This window comes from Pristis pectinata, chromosome 31 (genome assembly GCF_009764475.1).
Source record: "Pristis pectinata isolate sPriPec2 chromosome 31, sPriPec2.1.pri, whole genome shotgun sequence".
Lineage (NCBI taxonomy): Eukaryota > Metazoa > Chordata > Chondrichthyes > Rhinopristiformes > Pristidae > Pristis > Pristis pectinata.
Window position 1 is genome coordinate 19,204,673 of NC_067435.1, and position 20,001 is coordinate 19,224,673.

Consider the following 20,001-nt stretch of genomic DNA (forward strand, 5'->3'; position numbering starts at 1 on the left):
TTTGACCCCAATGACAATTAAGGAAGCCTTGGCCAGCAACTAACCTGACAGTAAGATCTAAACTGGTCTCTCAGTCAGTGATACAGTATTTAAGGGGGCGGTTCACACCAATACATAGCTGGATTTGTCTGCCACTGTGATGTTCGAATTGTTGGGAGAATTTTGAGCTATCTAATCACTTCATTACTCTTGTTAAGTTCCTTCATCCTATCTCTGACAGCTTCCATTGAAGGAAGAGTAGCAGCACCTGAGAATGGAAAATGATAAACTGGGTAGTATGATGAACTGGTGCTTCGTTCGTCATTGTTGTGCAGAATGATCCCACTGACCTCATCCTAATTTCAAGGAAGTTTGGAGTTTGCAGAATTGGCTGGCTCCACACACATCACCATCAGGCCACGAGAATGCCAACAAGCAGCTTTTGTAAACAGGGAGGCTCCGTTTCCAATGTCCAACACATGGCACTCAAGCAGTCACTGATACGGTATTTGGTGGTGGGGGTGGGGGGGGGGGGGGGGGGGATGAATCACCAATACACAATCAATTGGATTGGTCGCTCACTGTGACGTTTGGATTGTGAGGAATGTTTGGAACTGTCTAATTATTCTTAAGTGCCTTCTGCTTCTCATACATCCTATGGCCAGCTTCCATAACCTAATTTTCCTGCAATGCGATCCTCCCCTCAACAATTGATCCTCCTATCAAGTTGCAGGATTGCTGCTGGACAGAAGTGAAACCTGTGTGTGTGCCTCATCACACCAGTTCAACATCCGGAACCACTGAGCAGCACAGAATTAATCAGAGCCACCAGAAGCATTTTTAAGTACTTTTCAAGGGTGCTGAAGCAGAAGTTTAGAAATCTGAACAGAATTTGGATTGCCTATAAAAGTCTCCACAAAATGCCCCCACTTGAGAGTGACAATCCAAAATTTGCCACCGCACAAAAAGACTTGCATCCAGAGGAGGGAAATCAAAAGCTACAGCCCCCAATAGAAGAAGAAGACTAGAAAACAGAAGAAAGAAATCTCACCAACTTCTGGAGAGAAGCAAAGGACGTTAATTGCTCACCTTCTCCTCCCCCTGCCCTGAAAACTATTTAAAATTTTCTCTCAATTACAGTCCTTTTAGATCCTTCACCACTACATAACTGCTTCCATCTTATATCAATGAATGTTTGTCACCAATTATGTTAACGTCATACTGGCATTGTAGGATCGACCAAACATTTTCCAGGCTAAACTACCAAATGTGATGAATGTGATTTTATGGCAAGGATAATCTTTCACTTTATTTTCAACCCGATTGCCTTTCTTGTAAGATTTTGTAATCTTACTGGAGATAGAAATGCTTCACTGGTGGCTTGCACAGAGCTGATGGAAGGGGCCATCAGTGGTTGTAGCTGACAACCTTGAGTGCTCCAGTCTGACTGTTGGCACCTTGGTGAGTAATGATCGAGGGGATGGCAAAGGAGCGAGTGTATTGCCATCCCAGAAGCAGGCATCACTTAAGGCTGGGGTTCGCTGCTTCCACTGATTAATGGGAGAGCAGACTGCTGAAGAGGAATGATTCTTGCAAAGCTCTGAACTTTTCAGTTCATTAATTAGTGCAAGATGGATAACCACCCATCCAAATTCACTCCCAGAGTCTGATGCCAGCTGACTGAGCTTCCACCAAAGCTACAAAGGCTGTAGTCATCGACTCTGTTGAATGAGCTCAACAGCAGCTTCTAACCTGCTATGGTTGGTGCAGTGATCTTGCAAGGCGAGACCACACAAACTGGAAAGAAACTTCTCTACCTTCTCATTGATGATCCTGAAACTACTTGGCAGGTTTTTGGTTACCTGGTATGTATAATTCAGAGAAATAACTTATTTCATGACTTGACCTCTTAAGTCCTAAACTCAGCAGAGCTGGGAGAGGACCTCACCCTTCTGGGTTGTCCCTCACCACCAGAACATGCTGCTACACATCACGTGTGGACCCTTCTGGTACACTATCTAACTCCACAGAATGCTAAGATCTGCATTGCTGCTTAGGATGCATGGAGAGCCTGACTGTGCATCTTCAGGAGAATTTCCTCCTCTGAGGGATCTTCTGCAGGAAACTATTGCTCCTGACCAGGACCTAAACAAAAGAGAAAAATGTCAAGAATGATGATGACACTGACATTTGCAGGTGTCAATCTTCAAAATGAACTTGAATTTGTGAAAGTTGTTGAATATATCCTGAAGTTAATTAGTTGCAATTACAGTGCAGACAGACTGCTCAACTAAGCTGTCAGCCTTGCCTTCTGTGATGTTCAAGGCCTTACCTCGGTCAGTGATCTCTGGAGTTTCTTGCTCCACTTAAGTGAGAGTTACGATAATTAGATGCTCCTCCCTGGTCTTGGTCTCTTCCTTGGCATTATGTGCTGCAGAAAGAATAGGTGTCAGCTGGTAAGTGACTGTTGAAAAGGTAAAAGAAGGTGCACAGGCTTGTGGATAAGAACTGGAGAAGATGGAATGAGGATTGAGGAGGTGGTGAATGAAAAGAGCAAGAACATGGAAGGTGAAGGATCCTGGGAGGACGCGTTGGCCATGTAGTGCAGGGATGCGATGAGAGAATGACACTGTGTCAGCAGCTAGGAGTGTGTTAGAAAGTTGAAGTAGGAGGAGAAAGGAATATTGGCTGATGACGTTAAGAGAAATGAAGGGGTGTGCTCACACTTGTTCCTCTTATGAGGTCTCTGAATCTTTTCCTACACTAATACCAGGTCCTGGGGTGATGCTGTTACCTCTGACTCTTTTCAGCAACTTCTGCCATGATGTGTTATAGTGATTGGGGATAGTCCCTCAAGAGCTGAGGAACACTGCTTCCTTCTTGTCACATGCCACCATAAATTTCAGGGAGACATGAAGACCTAGCTCAATTCTGTGACACCATGAAGCTAAGTCATTCCTTAGTGGAAAGAAGTTTGGCATTAGGGAATAACATTTTATTTTGGGAACTCCATTCCCATTCTAAATAAAGGCAGACTTCCTGAAATTGTGCTCAGGCAAAGTAAGAGGTGGAGGGGTCTGCTTCCTAATCAACTCCTCGTGTTGCTTGGATATGATGGTCCTAATGAGTTCCCGCTCACCAGACCTGAAGTATCTAATGATGAAGTGCCTACCTGCCACAGGAATTCACTTCGGCTATCCTGACGGCAGTTTACATCCCACCCCGAAAGATGTGAAGCCTGCACTCAATGAACTATACTCTGAGATCAACAGCCTTGAAATGGTGTAGAGTTTTTAAAATTAAATTTAAAATTTTATTTACAGCGTGGTAACAGGTCCTTCCGGCTCAATGAGTCCGCGCCGCCCATTTTAAACCCAAATTAACCTACCCATACGTCTTTAGAATGTGGGAGGAAACCGGAGCACCCGGAGGAAACCCACGCAGACACGGGAGAATGTACAAGCTCCTTACAGACAGCGACGGGAATCGAACCCCGATCGCTGGTGCTGTAATAGCATCGAGCTAACTGCTACGTAGCTGGTGACTTCAACCAGGCCAACTTCAAGAGTGTGCTACCAATATACTACCAGCACATCTCCTGTCCCACCAGGGGCCCAAATACCCATGATCATTGCTACACAACCATTAAAGACACCTACCGATCCATCCCCCACCCACACTTTGTTAAATCAAACCACCAGGCTATGCTCCTTCTCCCTGCGTACAACCAGAAACTAAAACAGGAGGATCCAGTACAGAATTTCATACAGTGCTGGTCTGAGGAAATAGATGAGCTTCTACGCAACTGCTTTGAATTGGTAGACTGGTCCATATTTAAGCACTCAGCAGCCAATCTAAATGAGTACATCACCACAGTCACAGACTTCATCAGCAAGTGTGCAGAGGACTGCATACCAAAGAGGTCAATTTGGGTGTTCCTCAACTGGAAACCATGGATGAACCGAGAGATCCACTCCCCACTGAAGTTCTGGTCTGCAACATTCAAATCGGGTGACCCTATCAGGGATGCCACTAGACAACGCCAGTCCAAAATACAGTCCAGACCAGCCGTCAGTTGTGGCAAGGCTTGCATGCTATAATGGGCTACAAATCAAAACCAGGCAACATCACTGACAACAACACATCCCTACCTGATGAGCTCAATGCATTCTATGCACATTGTGAACAGAAGAGGAATGAAGTTACACCATCCACAGCCTCCAATGCAGCTGAACCCACAGTCATCGTTGCAGATGTCAGATCAGTCTTTCTGAGAGTTAACCTATGGAAAGCGCCTGACCCAGATGGAGTCCCTAGCGCAGTTCAGCTGGCAGGAGCATTTGCAGACATTTTTAACCTCTCCCTATTTCAATCAGAGGTTCCCACTTGCTTTAAGAAGACCACTATTATCCCAGTGGCAAAGAAAAATAAGGTAACATGCTTAAATGACTACTGCCCGGTGGCTCTGACATCCACCATCATGAGGTGCTTCGAGAGGCTGGTTCTGGCACACATCAGCTCCAGCCTCCCTGATAACCTCAACCCACTGCAACTTGCCTACCACTGAAACAGGCGGACGCCACCTCCCTGGCCTGACATTCATCGTTGGAACATCTGGATTATAAAGACACCTATGTCAGACTCTATTTATTGACTATAGATCTGCCTCCAATACCATATTTCCACAAAAACTCAGCTCCAAACTCCTCAACTGAGGATGCAGTATGTTCCCTCTGCAACTGGATCCTTGAGTTCCTGACCAACAGACTGCAATCAGTAAGGAAAGATAGCAACACCTCCACCATGATTATCCTCAACACTGCTGTCCTGCTAGGCTATGTCCTCAGCCCCTTACACTGCTCCTTATACACTCAGGACTGTGTGGCCAGATTTGCTCTAACTTCATTTACAAGTTTGCAGATGGCACCACCATAGTGGGCCACATCTTAAATAACAATGAGATGGAGTACAGGAAGGAGATTGAGAACCTAGTCGCATGGTGTCAAGACAACAACTTTCCCTCACTGTCAGCAAACCAAAAGAGCTGGTCATTGACTTCAGGAAGTGGGGCATACCAGACGCCCCTGTATGCATCAATGGTGCTGAGGTGGAGTTGGTTGAGAGCTATAAGTTCTTCAGTGTAATTATCACCAATAGCTTGTCCTAGTCCAACTGCATAGATGCTATTGCCAAGAAAGCACACCAGCACCTCTATTTCCTCAGAAGACTAAGGAAATTCAGCATGTCCGCATTGACCCTCACCAATTTTTAGAGGTGCACCATAGAAAGCATCATATCCAGATGCATCACAGCTTGGTATGGCAACTGTTCTGCCCAAGACTACAAAAGTTTGTGGAAAGTTGTGGACACAGCTCAGTTCATCACAGAAAACAGCCTCTCTTCCATTGACTCTGACGACACTTCCCACTGCCTTGGGAAAGCAGCCAACATAATCAAAGACCCCTCCCACCCCGGTCATTCTCTCTTCTTTCCCCTTCCATCAGGCAGAAGATACAAAAGCTTGAAAACACACTCCAACAGGCTCAAGAACAGCTTCTTTCCCGCCATTATAGGACTCTTGAAAGGACCTCTTGAACGGTAAAGATGAACTCTTGATCTCACAATCTACCTCATCGTGGCCCTTGCACCTTATTGTCTGCCTGCACTGTACTTTTCCTGGAACTGTAACACTATATTCTGCATCGTTATTGCTTTTCCTTTTGTACTACCTTGATGTATTAATGTTTTGAAATGATCTGTATGGATGGCAAGCAAAACAAAGCTTTTCATTGTATCTCAGTACATGTGACAATCATAAACCAATTAAAATAGGCACAATTATATGAGCTGCTCATCAATCACATAAAGATGATGCTCCTGCTTTGATGTCACCTGGGCCTCGCACTGCATTTTTTCTGAGCTTGCATAAGATTGTGGAAGAAAAAAGTTTGAAGGAGATTTTGAGCAATATGCTTGATTCCACTTCTGAGTTTTAGATACAACTTTACTTCTTTGCTAATTAATGATTGTTTGATTTGCATTTGTTGTCCCTGCCAATTAATTTGTGCCATGCCAAAGAACGACTCTCACCTACACTGGACGCATAGGGACACATCATTTTGTTTAGCTTTTCAATAGCTGTCATTTAGAATTTGACTTTTCCATATTCACCACTAGCTATCCTTATGGCCCTGAATATTTAAGAGTAGCACAAAGATGTATTTTGCTGTTTACAATTCTAAAGTTTATGATAGAGTCAAAGAATGGGAAGTGACAATTTACTGTAGAGGCAAATGGTTCTTGAGTATCATGTATATATTAAAACTATAAATAAGATAATCTGCATAAAAATCATTTTGAGCAAAACTCTTTATATCTGTCAAATTAAACTATACATGTTTTAAAATGTTGCCCCCTTTTTGTTCTACCCTGCAATGTAAAAGTAGTCATTAATGAAATAAAAAGTGAACAACAAGGCTCACCAGGAATAATCTTCAAAAGACGGCCAGGGGCAGAAAATGTTTCCACAGGCCTCATAATGATGTATATTTCTAAACTATCCACATTTTTTTATAGGAAACTTTTTTATCATCTTGTTCTTGCTCTTTCTTTCTTTTTGACACATACATATTGCATATTCATGATTTAATTATTAAAAATACTTTCCCTCTGGATTATACCAGATTATTCCCAATTGTTTTCCTGCAAGGAGTTACAGAAGGCATGCAGGAGATTCTTATTTGAACTGGCCACTATTTTTCCCTCCAATACCTTGCTACTCAAAGCAAAGCATCATTAACAATTTGCAGTCAGAATCACAAAGAGCCAATGTAATTTTAAAATGTGACATATTTTCGAATGTGACTAAGAAATTCATAGTACAGTACTGCAAATAACTAATATAAAGGAAGATTGTACTGCTTCATCTAACTCTCTTCTTTCTATGAATTATATATTAAAAGCTCTGGTAATTGGGTAAACTGGGACTTAGAATAAAGTTTACTCATAAGAAAATGCGTAGTAATATCTAATAGAAAAATATTTAACACTCCAAAGCATAGACCTGATATGGCATTTATGTTTTGCTTAGGATGTGCCTGATAAAAACTGTTGAAACATTCCCAAACCATACATGTGGTTTAAAGGAAAAGTCTATGATTTTTATTTAAAAGTATGGCAGAAATTATATTCATTCTTGGCCAAATTTCATTCACTTTGGGACCTCTAAAAGAAGCACAATTTTGTTACAAACTACCATGGAAGCTGGTGTCTGTGACATTTTCACAAAAAAAGCCTTAAAGAGAACAGAAAAAAATACTTTCTGAGATTTCCATCTACTTCTCTGGCAATAAATGAATAACTTTTGATGAGATCTGTTAATATGAAAATGTTGCTAAGTTTTATACAATGCACTTCACCAGTGATGGTGCAGGATGAACCATGTACAGCACTTTCCTCACTCTGTCACAAATTTCTGGGACAGGTTGCAAACACCTATCTCTTTCCCAATGTGTATCCACTTGTGAATTTGAGCAGTGGATATTGCAGGGAATAACAAACCTTTCCAGAATTAGAAACCCCGCAGTGTCTCAAGCTTCAACCACTACCTGCCCAAAACAGGTCAACAACCATATTACAGTGAACCAGGGACTCAGTTACCACAGAAACAAGAATTTCAGCTCAAATTTAAGGCATGCATTTTATTTAGTTTAGATTTGCCTGATAACATACAATGTTGTGGCATCATAATATTACAAGAAGGTGCTGTAAACTGGTATAATAATGTCACAATATGACAGCCTGCTCTATGTTATTCTGCACTGGTAGAGAACACCATGAGTTAAATGATTAAATAATGCAAAATGAAAACACAATTGCATTGGAGGGCTAGCACTTAGGGTTTAAACGGTAAATTTAATCCATCTACTACTTATATCTTTGAAACCACAGATTTTTCCTTTAAATTAGGTATTTCCATGTGAGGCTAATTTAAATACAGTGCAAGCCTGTTAATGTGAATGTTCATGTAAAGAGAATATTTCTTCACATATTGATTCACTCTCCACATATTCAGCAGTGTTGGCTTAATAGAACAATTGGATCAAGGGAATGGTATGCTCATCAAAGAGCTGTTTCCGTCAGGAAGCTTGTACCATTTTTAACAAAAATGCCTTATCAGGTTTATTGTCTTGTTTTGACATTACCAGTACAATATATAAATCCAAAATGGTCAATGTTTTACCGATAACCCACCCAAATACAAAAAAAGGAATGTCATGTTGCAAAAAAAGTATATTTTTGGCTAACACATACCTGCCAGCATTTCATATTTACAGAGAATTTCATGAGCAGGATGGGAGAAAAAAGACTGAAGATCTTGAGTTTCAGTGAGATGCAGATATGGCAAAACACACATAAAAAAACATTTATCCCAGCCATAAAGGAATCAAATTACAGACTCTTCATTGATCGCTTTAAGTGATGGCATTTCTAACATACTGAATTTGCTACCTGGGGACAGAGGAGAAGAGGTGTAATTGTTGTATACGTTGGTACCTCATGTCACTACGCTTTTTGTTCTTTAGTATGCAGCCATTGTAGCTCTTGTGGTATTGTAATAAAGACTTTACCCAGAAAATCCATGAAGTTTAGTGCTTGTTACAGTAGAGTGGACAGGAAAATCACTAGCTTGACCCTGACACTGGAAGGTATGTAGCAGTATATGACACATAATAAAACCAGACCATTCTTAGCAACTTACATGAACACATTTTTATCTTCACTGAAAGTGTAAGTCCCTGTTATCTGAATCATGAATATATTTACATACACAACAGGAGCAAGTGATTTGATTGTGACAATTTCATTGATGTAAAATGTAAAAAAAGTTAAGATTTAGTTAGAAGAGGTAGTTGCCAATCCCACTGGGGGAATGGTACTGTTTGTACAAATGATTACACTTCATTTAGACTTGGACTCAACACTAGCATACTATAGTATCACACCAGCTTTGATTTGGGGGAACAAATTAACTAATAAAAAAATCTTAAGTGTTTGGAACCTCTCTCTCTCTCTACATTGAGCTACAGCAAAATACACAATGTTAGTATAACTGCAGTGTGAAAGAGAGCAGCCAGCCACCATAAGTTTAATGATGTACAATATTGTAATATCTCATAATCCCTGGCAAATAGTTCAAACATATGTACTGATATATAAGCACACTTTACATATTAAATTTTTCTCCTACATTTGTTGTTTTGCTTGTTTCTCCAAGCTGGCTTGAGGGAAATGTGTAGTGATATCTGTGGATGTGGACTGCAGGCGAGTCCCAGGCTGAAGCTGGGAGAGTAGGCTGTACCTGTGACACTGTGATACCACATTTCTTTGCCAGTTCCTCTTTGGCTTCCTCACTAGGGTAGGGATTACTCAGGTGAGAGTAGAAATACTCGTTCAGGACTTCTGTAGCCTGTTTGCTGAAGTTACGTCGTTTTCGCCTTTGAAGTGAAACAAACAAAGGTTTCAGTAATGCTAATTTACAGTGGGTCTCAAGCATGTAACCTTTTATTTTCCTGTACTAAACCAATCATACCTTGATCTGCCATTTGCTTTCCTCAATCTCCAAAGTACCCATGTTACGTTATCCATTTACACTGGATTACAAATCATAGTATATTACAGTACATAAGGTCCTGAGGCCAACTATCACCATGCCACTTCTTTGAAGCAGCTGTCTAATCCGTTTCACTTGCCTGAACCTTCTGCATGGAGATATATTTTTTGCTTCCATGCATATGTCTAATTCCCTTTTGAAAATTATTTTTGAATCTGTTTCATGTAGTGTGCTCAAGATCATAATAACTTGTTGCACAGAAAAATGACTCCTTATCTGACCTTTGGTTCTTTTACCAGTGGCTTTTACTCTGTAACCTCTAGTTATTGTACCTCTGTAGTTGTATTGTAGTTATTGGACACAAATTGAATAAGCAGATGCTTTCTATAACTGAATACATAAGAAAAACTGAGGCCGTTGTCTGTAGTCCCTACCACAAACTTAGCTCCCTGGCCACCATTTTCAATCAAGGAAATTTTCAAAAGTTGACCAAGACAAAGGGCGGTGGTAGATGGAGTGTATTCTGCCTGGAGGTCGGTGACCAGTGGTGTTCCGTAGGGATCTGTTCTGGGACCCCTGCTCTTTGTGATTTTTATAAATGACTTGGATGAGGATGTGGAAGGGTGGGTTAGTAAGTTAGTAAGTTTGCTGATGATACAAAGGTTGGTGTGTTGTGAATACTCTAGAAGGTTGCTGTAGATTACAATACAATATTGATAGAATGCAGACCTGGGTTGAGAAGTGGCAGATGGAGTTCAACCCGGATAAGTGTGAAGTGATACACTTTGGGAGATCGAATTTGAAGGCAGAATACAAGGTTAATGGCAGGACTCTTAGCAGTGTGGAGGAACAGCAGGATCTTGGGGTCCACATCCTTAGATCACTCAAGGTTGCCATACAGGTCGATAGGGTCGTTAAGAAGGCATATGGAGTATTGGCCTTCATTAGTCAGGGTATTGAGTTCAAGAGCCGCAAAGTGATGTTGCAGCTCTGTAGAACCCTGGTCAGACCACACTTGGAGTATTGTGTTCAGTTCTGGTCATCTCATTATAGAAAGGATGTGGAAGCTTTATAGAGGGTACAGAGGAGATTTACCAGGATGTTGCCTGGATTGGAGAGCATGTCTTATGAGGATAGGTTGAGCGAGCTGGGGCTTTTCTCTTTGGAGAGAAGGAGGATGAGAGGAGACTTGATAGAAGTGTACAAGATGATAAGAGGCATAGATCAAGTGGACAATCAGAGACTTTTTCCCAGGGCGACAATGGCTAACACGAGGGGCCATAATTTTAAAATGATTGGAGGAAGGTATAAGGGGATGTCAGGGGTAAGTTTTTTTACACAGAGATTGGTGGGTGCGTGGAACACACTGCCGGCAGAGGTTGTGGGGCAGATACATTAGGGACGTTTAAGACACTCTTAGGTAGACACATGAAGGATAGAAAAATAGGGGGCTATGTGGGAGGGAAGGGTTAAATAGATCTTAGAGCAGGATAAAATGTCATCACAACATTGTGGGCCGAAGGGCCTGTACCACGCTGTAGTGTTCTACGTTCTAAGACACTACACACACCTTGGTGGCGTATTTGACATGGACTGAGTCTTTATCTACTTATTTTTACCATCACCAGCATCAGCTATTTCAACTTCTGCAACATTGTCTTGGTCTCTTAAATCTCACCTCATTAAAAATTTCCTAGCACTCTACCTGGGTATTTAAATAATCTTCAGGCTATCTGCCCATTCTCTACTTTGAAAAAAATATTTGTACTCATCTAAAATATATTTTAAAATCAATTTTCATTCATCAGTGGGAATTATGCCAGTTCCCACTTCAAAAGGTTTACACTCACTTTCACTCTCTTCATTATCTCACATCACTCCCACCTCTCATAATGTTACTACATTGCATGGCCATTCCTGACTTGAATTTCCTAATCAAGGGGTTTTGCTTTCAGCTGTCGAAAGCTCTGAAATTGCCTAACATTACCTGACACCTAATATTACCTCCCCCATTAAAATACTCCTTGAAATCTATCTTTTAGATTGAGTCTTTAACTGACTATTTAATATATCCTCATTTGGTTCAGTGCCAAATTTTTGTTTGGCAATGCTTGGCTGTTGTTTAATCTTTCATTGTATTACGAGCATGCTATAAGTGCATGTTGCTACTGTTACATTATATGCGGCATCCAACAAACCAATGAAAGCTCATACAGAAAATTAGTCTCACATTTTGAATCAAACTTCCAAAGTATTGCTTATAGCAAAATAGAAGTACATAGGTGTAAAAAAATGTTCAGCTAAGAATGCTAGGATGCCTGTCATTTTAATTCTCTAACCCACTCCCACCCTCCTCCCACATTGTTCCAGCGAAGCCTGAAGCAAGTTTGAGGAATACTTCGTCATTTCTTCAGGTACGTTACAGCACTACTTGCCCCTCTGGACTTAATACGAAATTCAGCAATTTTAAATAATCAATTATTCCTGCCTTTAGAGCTCACATTTCCAGCATTCATCGTTTTGTTTTGCAATTCTGTACTGCTAATATCACTTATTTGTCTTCTCTTATTTACATTCTCCAAACCTACCTTTGTTATTTACTCATGGTTTTACCACCTTCTTTCTACACCCATCACACGTTTGATCAGCGAATCTTTCTTGCCCTCCATCCAACCATGATCTTCCCTTTTGCTTTCTCCTTCCCAACTAACTTTCTCCACAGATTAAAATTTTTCTTCCTTCTGACATGTCATAGTTCTAATGAAAGGTCATTGATAGAGTCATAGCATATACAGCACAGAAACAAGCCCTTCAACCCAACTTGTCCATGCCTACCAAGATTCTGTTGGAATTCTTTGAGGAAGTAACAAGCAGAATAGACAAAGGAGAGTCCGTGGATGCTGTTTACTTGGATTTTCGGAAGGCCTTTGACAAGGTGTCACACATGAGGCTGCTAAGCAAGATTACAGGAAAGGTACTAGCATGGATAGAAGATTGGCTGACTGGCAGAAGGCTAAGAGTGGGAGAAAAGGGGGCCTTTTCTGGTTGGCGGCCAGTGACTAGTGGTGTTCCTCAGGGGTCGGTGTTGGGTCCGCTACTTTTCACATTATATGTTAATGATCTGGGTGACGGAATTAATGGTTTGCGGCCAAGTTTGCGGATGATACAATGATAGGTGAAGGGGCAGGTGGTGTTGAGGAAGCAGGGAGTCAGCAGAAGGGCTTGGACAGGTTGGGAGAATGGGCAAAAAAGTGGCAGATGGAATACAGTGTAGGGAAGTGTACGGTCATGCACTTTGGTAGAAGGAATAAAGGCATAGACTATTTTCTAAAGGGGGAGCGAATTCAGAAATTGGAAGTGCAAAGGGACTTGGGAGTCCTAGTGCAGGATTCCCTAAAGATTAACTTGCAGGTTGAGTCAGTAGTAAGGAAGGCAAATGCAATGTTAACATTCATTTCGAGGGGACTAGAATATAAAAGCAAGGATGTAATGCTGAGGCTTTATAAGGTGTTGGTCAGACCACATTTGGAGTATTGTGAGCAGTTTTGGGCCCCATATCTAAAGAAGGATGTGTTGGCGTTGGAGAGGATCCAGAGGAGGTTTCTGAGAATGATCCCAGGGGTGAAAGGGTTAACGTATAAGGAGCGTCTGATGATGCTGGGCCTGTATTCGCTGGAGTTTAGAAGAATGAGGGGAGATCTCATTGAAACCTACCGAAGATTCAAAGGCCTGGATAGAGTGGATATAGAGAGGATGTTTCCAGTAGTGGGAGAGTCTGGGACCAGAGAGCACAGCCTCAGAAAGGACATCCCTTTAGAACTGAGATGAGGAGGAATTTCTTTAGCAAAAGGGTGATGAATCTGTGGAATCTGTTGCCACAGACGGCTAAGGAGGCCAAGTCATTGGGTATATTTAAAGCAGAGGTTGATAGATTCTTGATTAGTAAGGGCATCAAAGGTTACGGGGAGAAGGCAGAAGAATGGGGTTGAGAGGGAAAAATAAATCAGCCGTGATCGAATGGCAGAGCAGACTCAATGAGCTGAATGGCCTAATTCTGCTCCTACGTCTTATGGTCTAAGATGCCTGTCTAACCTAGTCCTAGTAGCCTGTACTTGGCCCATATCCGGCTAAACCTATTCTGTCCATGTACCTGTCTAAATGTCCTTTAATCACTGTGAATGTAGCCACCTCTATAGTTTGTTCTATATAGCCACCACCTTCTGTGTGGAAAAAGCCCTGCAGTCCCTGTAACATCCTCATGAATCTTTTCTGTACTATTTGAAATAGGTACTCAGTTTCTCTCTCTGCTTAGTATTGAAAATATAGTGTCCAGTCTTCCCTCTTGTGGGTGGGCGCAGCAGGTTGGCCAAAAGTTAAATTAGGCCGAGAAGAAAACTTGGGCCTGCATTGTTCTGAGGGGAGATAGAGGATCGGACTCTAGTGGTGGAGGAGAGATAAATCAGCACAGCAATGTTGTTTTGTGGGGAGAGGAAAGAGATTGACTGGGGGGAGAAAAGCAGATGAAAGGAATCAGGCCCTCCTGGACGTGGGGGTGCTGTTCAGGGTTTGGATTTAATGTGGGAGGGAGGAAGCAAGGGTTTAGGTATTTCACTTAACTTGTAGTTTTACCAAGTTGAATAGTTATTTATTTTTGTAATTTATAGTAATTTTTATGTCTTTATGTCTTGCACTGTACTGCTGCCGCAAAACAACAAATTTCACGACATATGTCAGTGATAATAAACCTGATTCTGATTCTGTTCCCATAAGCACACAACGAAGGACACCCCGGGACAACTTGATCCTACAGACTTCAATATTCCCTTACATGTAAATCACATTGGGGTCTCACAGCAGGAAATGCCTGGTTAAACTGTGTCACTTACATAAAATGATCTGGAAACTGGCACAGAGTCAGAGTCATAGACTCACATAGCCCAGAAAAAGGCTCACCACAAATATACTAACCTTTTTTAACTATTTGCCCTCATTAGGGCTATAACCTTCTAGGCCTTGCCTATTTAAATGACTGTCTAAATGCCTCTTAAATGTTGTGAACGTATCTGATTCCACCACCCCCTCTGGCAGTGCGTTCCAGATATCACCCACTCTGTAAACTCCTGAGATCAACTTTAAAACTCCTTCTTCTCACCTTAAACCCTCTGATACCCCAACCATAGGAAAAAGATTTTAATTACCTACCCCATTTATGCCACTCATAATCTTATATACCTCTATCAGGTCACACCTCTGCCTCCTTTGCCCCAGGGAAAACAAGCCAGCCTGTCCACATAGAGCAGATGGACTCAAGGTGGAGTATCTGGGATGCGGAAAACGTGATAGATAATACATTTAGCAAGTTGGTTACACTGCAGATACAAAAAGAGAGGGGTAGGATGACCACCAGGAGGGACAGGACACCAGGAAGGAGATAGAGAGCTTAGTGGAATGGTGTCATGACAACAACCTTTCCCTCAATGTCAACAAAACAAAAGAGCTGGTCATTGGCTTCAGGAAAGGGGGCGGTGTACATGCACCTGTCTACATGAATGGTGCTGAGGTCGAGAGGGTTGTGAACATCACCAACAGCCTGTCCTGGTCAAATCACATAGATGCCACGGCCAAGAAAGCTCACCAGTACCTCTACTTCCTCAGGAGGCTAAAGAAATTTGGTTTGTCCCCTTTGACTCTCACCAACTTTTACCAATGCACCGTAGAAAGCATCCTATCTGGATGTATCACGGCTTGGTACGGCAACTGCTCTGCCCAGGACCACAAAAAACTGCAGAGAGTTGTGGACACAGCCTAGCGCATCACGGACAACAGCCTCCCCTCCTTGGACTCTGTCTAAACCTCTCATTGTCTTGGTGTAGCAGCCAGCATAATCAAAGACCCCACCCACCCGGGACATTCTCTCTTCTCTCCTCTTCCATTGGGTAGAAGATACAGGAGCCTGAGGGCACGTACCACCAGACTTAAGGACAGCTTCTACCCCACTGTGATAAGACTATTGAACAGTTCCCTTATACAATGAGACGGACTATGACCTCACGATCTACCTTGTTGTGACCTTGCACCTTATTGCACTGCACTTTCTCTGTAGCTGTGACACTTTGTACTGTTATTGTTTTTACCTGTACTACATCAATGCACTGTGTACTAACTCAATGTAGCTGCACTGTGTAATGAATTGACCTGTAGATCATTTTGTAAGACAAGCTTTTCACTGTACCTCGGTACAAGTGACAATAATAAACCAATAATAGACAGTAAACACAGGCAGGTAACACAGGAGTCCCCTGTGGTCATTGCCTTCTCCAGCAGGTATACCGTGTTGGATACTGTTGGGGATGGGGGTGGCCTCCCGGGGAAAACAGCAGCAACTGCCCAGTTTGTGGCACCACAGAGGGCTTCGCTGTACAGAAAGGGAGGGATAAGATGGGGGCAGACATAGTGGGAAAGGATTCTATTATAATGGGGAACAGGTAGGTGCTTCTGTGGCCACAAATGAGACTATAGGTTGCTACGTTGCCTCCCTGGTGTTAGGGTAAACAATAACTCGGAGCAGCTGCAGGACATTCTGAAGGGGGAGAGTGAACAGCCAGTGGTCATTGTACATATTGGTACCAACAACATAGGTAGGAGAGGGGATGAGGTCCTACAACATGGGTATAGGGATCAGAATCAGTTTTATTATCACTGACGTATGTCATCAAATTTGTTGTTTAGCAGCAGCAGTGCAGTGCAAGAAATAAAGACATAAAAATTACCACAAGTGACAAAAATAAATAAATAGTGCAAAAGAGGAATAATGAGTTTTCATGGGTCCATGGACCGTTCTGGGACCCTTGCTGTTTATATGTACATGAATGATTGGATACTAATGTAGGAGGCATGATCAGTAAGTTTACAGATGACACGAAGATTAATGGAATTGTTGACAGTGTGGAGAGTAATCTTAGGCAGCAGGGTCATATCAATGTGTTGGTGAAAAGGGTTGAGAAATGGCAGATGGAGTTTAATCCAGATAAATATGAGGCCATGCATTTTGAAAGTACTCAGAAAGCTAGGATATACATCATGAATGTTAGGGTTCTAGGGACTACTGAGCAACAGAGGGATCTTGCCATATAAGTCCAAAGATCCTTGAAAGTGCCAGCAATAAGTATTAAAGTTAAGAAGGCATATGGAATACAGGTCTTTGAACCGGAGCATTGAATACAAGAGCAGGGAGGTTATGTACCAACTTTATTAAATATTGGTCAAACCTCAGCTGCAGTTCTGGTCACCACACTATAGGAAGGATGTGATAGTGCCGGAGTGGGTACAGAGGATATTCACCAAGATGTTGCCTGGTATGGAGCGTTTCAGTTACAAAGAGAGCAGAGAGGGTAGGTCTGTTTTTCCTGGAGCAGAGGTTAAGAAGAGCATAATTGAGGTATATAAAATTATAAAGGGTATAAATAGAGCAGACTGCAGGCAACCTTACCCCACATCAGTGATAGGTAAAATTAAAGAAAAGAGATTTAGGGTAATGGGGAAGAGATTCAAAGGAGATCTGAGAGGGACATTTTTCACCCAGAGAGTGGTGAGTATCTGGAATGCACTGCCTGACAGAGTGGTGGAAGCAGATTTGCAGACAGCACTTAAGAAGTGTCTGGATGAGCACTTGAATTGTCGAGGCATAGAGGGCTATGGGCCAATTGCTGGAAGATAGGGTTAATACAGAATGGGTACCCACTGGTCAACATGGACATTGTCTGTATTACACTATGAATATCTCCACATAGCTGAAGTCCTCCAATCCAGGCAACATCCTGGTGAAGATACAAGAGACTGCAAATGCTGTAACGTGGAGCAACAAACAGTCTGCTGGAGGAACTCAGCGGGCTGAGCAACATCCTTGTGAATCTCCTCTGCACTCTCTCCTTGTATGTGGCAGCTAGAACTGCATATAATACTCTATGCGTGGCCTAAGCAGTGTTATGTAAAGTTGTAACGTAATGTCCCAACATCTACGCCCTGACCTATGAAGGCTAGCATCCCATATGCCTTCTTCACCACCTTACTGATCTGCGTTGCCACTTTCAGAGAACTGTGGACTTGGACTCGTAAGTCTCTCTGTTCATCAATATTCTTTAAAGCCCTATCATTTATTATATATTATATAATTGAATTTAGGAGCTGAGAGGTATTGTTGCAGCTATATAGGTCCCTGGTCAGACCCCACTTGGAGTATTGTGCTCAGTTCTGGTCACCTCACTACAGGAAAGATGTGGAAGCCATAGAGAGGGTGCAGAGGAGATTTACAAGGATGCTGCCTGGAATGTGGAGCATGCCTTATGAAAGCAGGCTGAGGGAACTTGGCCTTTTCTCCTTGGAGGGACGGAGGATGAAGGGGGACCTGATAGAGGTGTATAAGATGATGAGAGGTATTGGTCGGGTAGATAGTCAGAGGCTTTTCCCCAGGGCTGAAATGGTGGCCACAAGAGGACATAGGTTTAAGGTGCTGGGGAGTAGATATAGAGGAGAAGTCAGGGGTAAGTTTTTTACTCAGAGAGTGGTGAGTGTGTGGAATGGGCTGCCGGCAACGGTGGTGGAAGCGGATACGATAGGGTCTTTCAAGAGACTGTTAGATAGGTACATGGAGCTGAATAAAATAGAGGGCTATGGGTAAGCCTAGTAATTTCTAGGGTAGGGACATGTTCGGCACAGCTTTGTGGGCCGAAGGGCCTGAACTGTGCTGTAGTTTTTCTATGCTTCTATATGTCCTACCCCTTGTTGGCTTCTCAAAATATTGTTATGCTTCACTCAGAAAAATCAATTTTTGATTGCATGACACTCAATAACAGTGTAATGCAATTACATTTTTGGGTAACAAAATAGGAATCACAAAGAGGTTACAGCACAGAAAGTGGCCATTTGGCCCAGTAAGTCTGTACCCACCCTATGCAACAGTAATCAAGCTAGTCCCATTCCTCTCCCATTGCATGCAGACTCACTCTCTGTGCTCTGATTCTTGACCCTTTCACAAAAGGAACAACTTCTCTCAATCCATTATGTCTAGAACCCGTACAACTGTAAATACTTCTATCAGATCTCCCTCAACTACTCTTCCAGGGAGAAGAATGACAGCTTCTCCAGCCATTCCTCATAACTAAAGACCCACAATTATACTGGTAAATCCTTTTGCAATTTCTTCAAGACCTTGATAATTTTCCTATAGTATGCTGCCAACCTGGCCAAACGAAGAACACAAGGACACCAGAAACAAAGGAACAGGGGAAGGCCACCTAACCCTGAAGCCTGCCCTGCCAAGGCGTCACCTCTATTTTGCCAGTTCTCCATAGCCCTTGATCTTTCAAAACATTTATCTTCCCCTTCCAGTGATTTAGCTCTGGGGTGGTGAATCTGAGGTAAAGAATTCCAGAGATTCACCACCATCTATGAGAAGAAATTCCAATGTACTGCATTTTCAAATGTCTGCCCCCTTATCTTGAAACCGTCCCCTTGCTGGAGATTCTCCCATGAGCGTAAACACCTCAACATCTACCCTGTCAAGTCCCTGTGATTTCACACCTTTTTCTTCTAAACTCCAAAGAATACAGATCCAGCTTCTTCAGCCATTTGTAATGGACAACCCCCTCATCCCAGGAATTAGACTAGTGAATCTCTTCTAATTCCAGTATATCCTTTCTTAAGTAAGGGGACCAAAACTGTGCACAGTACTCCAGTTATGGCATCATCAACATCATGCGCAATTGTAACAATACTTCCCTATTTCTAAACTCCAACCCTCTTGCAATAAAAACCAATATACCATTTGCATCTGTAAGTACTTGGTGCAACTGCCTAATATTTTTGAGCTTCATGCACAAGAACACTTAGGTCACTCATTTGTCATCTCCCTGCCTTTTGATCCCTCCTATCGAAAAGCATGAACTCACACTTTCTCACATTAAACTCAGTAGACAAGTTTTTGCCCACTCATTCAACCTACCTATACCGTGCTTCAGAGTACAAATATCCTCATTGCAGCATGCCCTCCCACCTATTTTCAAGTCATCGGCAAACTTGGATACCTTACATTCTGCTCCCCTTCTCCACGCTATTAATACAGATAGGAAGTAGTCTTTTTCCCAGGGTGGAAATGCCAAATACAAGAGGGCATAGGTTTAAGGTGAGAAGGGGAATGCTTAAAGGAGATTTGCAAGGCAATTTTTTTTTACACCGAGTATGATAGGTGGCAAAACCGAGCGTGGCAAACACATTGCCATGGGAGGTGGTAGAAGCAGACACAATAGCAGCGTTTAAAAGGCATTTAGACAGACACATGAACAGGCAGGGAACAGAGGAATACAGGCCATGTGCAGGCAGATGGGATTAGATTAGATTGGCATAATGGTCAG

General features: G+C 42.3%; 1 protein-coding gene across 2 annotated transcripts in view; it reads right to left on the reverse strand.

Moving 5' to 3' along the window:
* pbx4 (pre-B-cell leukemia transcription factor 4) overlaps positions 1 to 20,001 on the reverse strand; it is a 396,756-nt gene that overhangs the window by 43,866 nt on the left and 332,889 nt on the right. For both annotated transcript variants that reach the window (XM_052042105.1, XM_052042104.1), the window contains exon 5: positions 9,341 to 9,476. In XM_052042105.1, the coding sequence (XP_051898065.1) occupies positions 9,341 to 9,476 (136 nt within the window). The remainder of the gene's footprint in view (positions 1 to 9,340; positions 9,477 to 20,001) is intronic.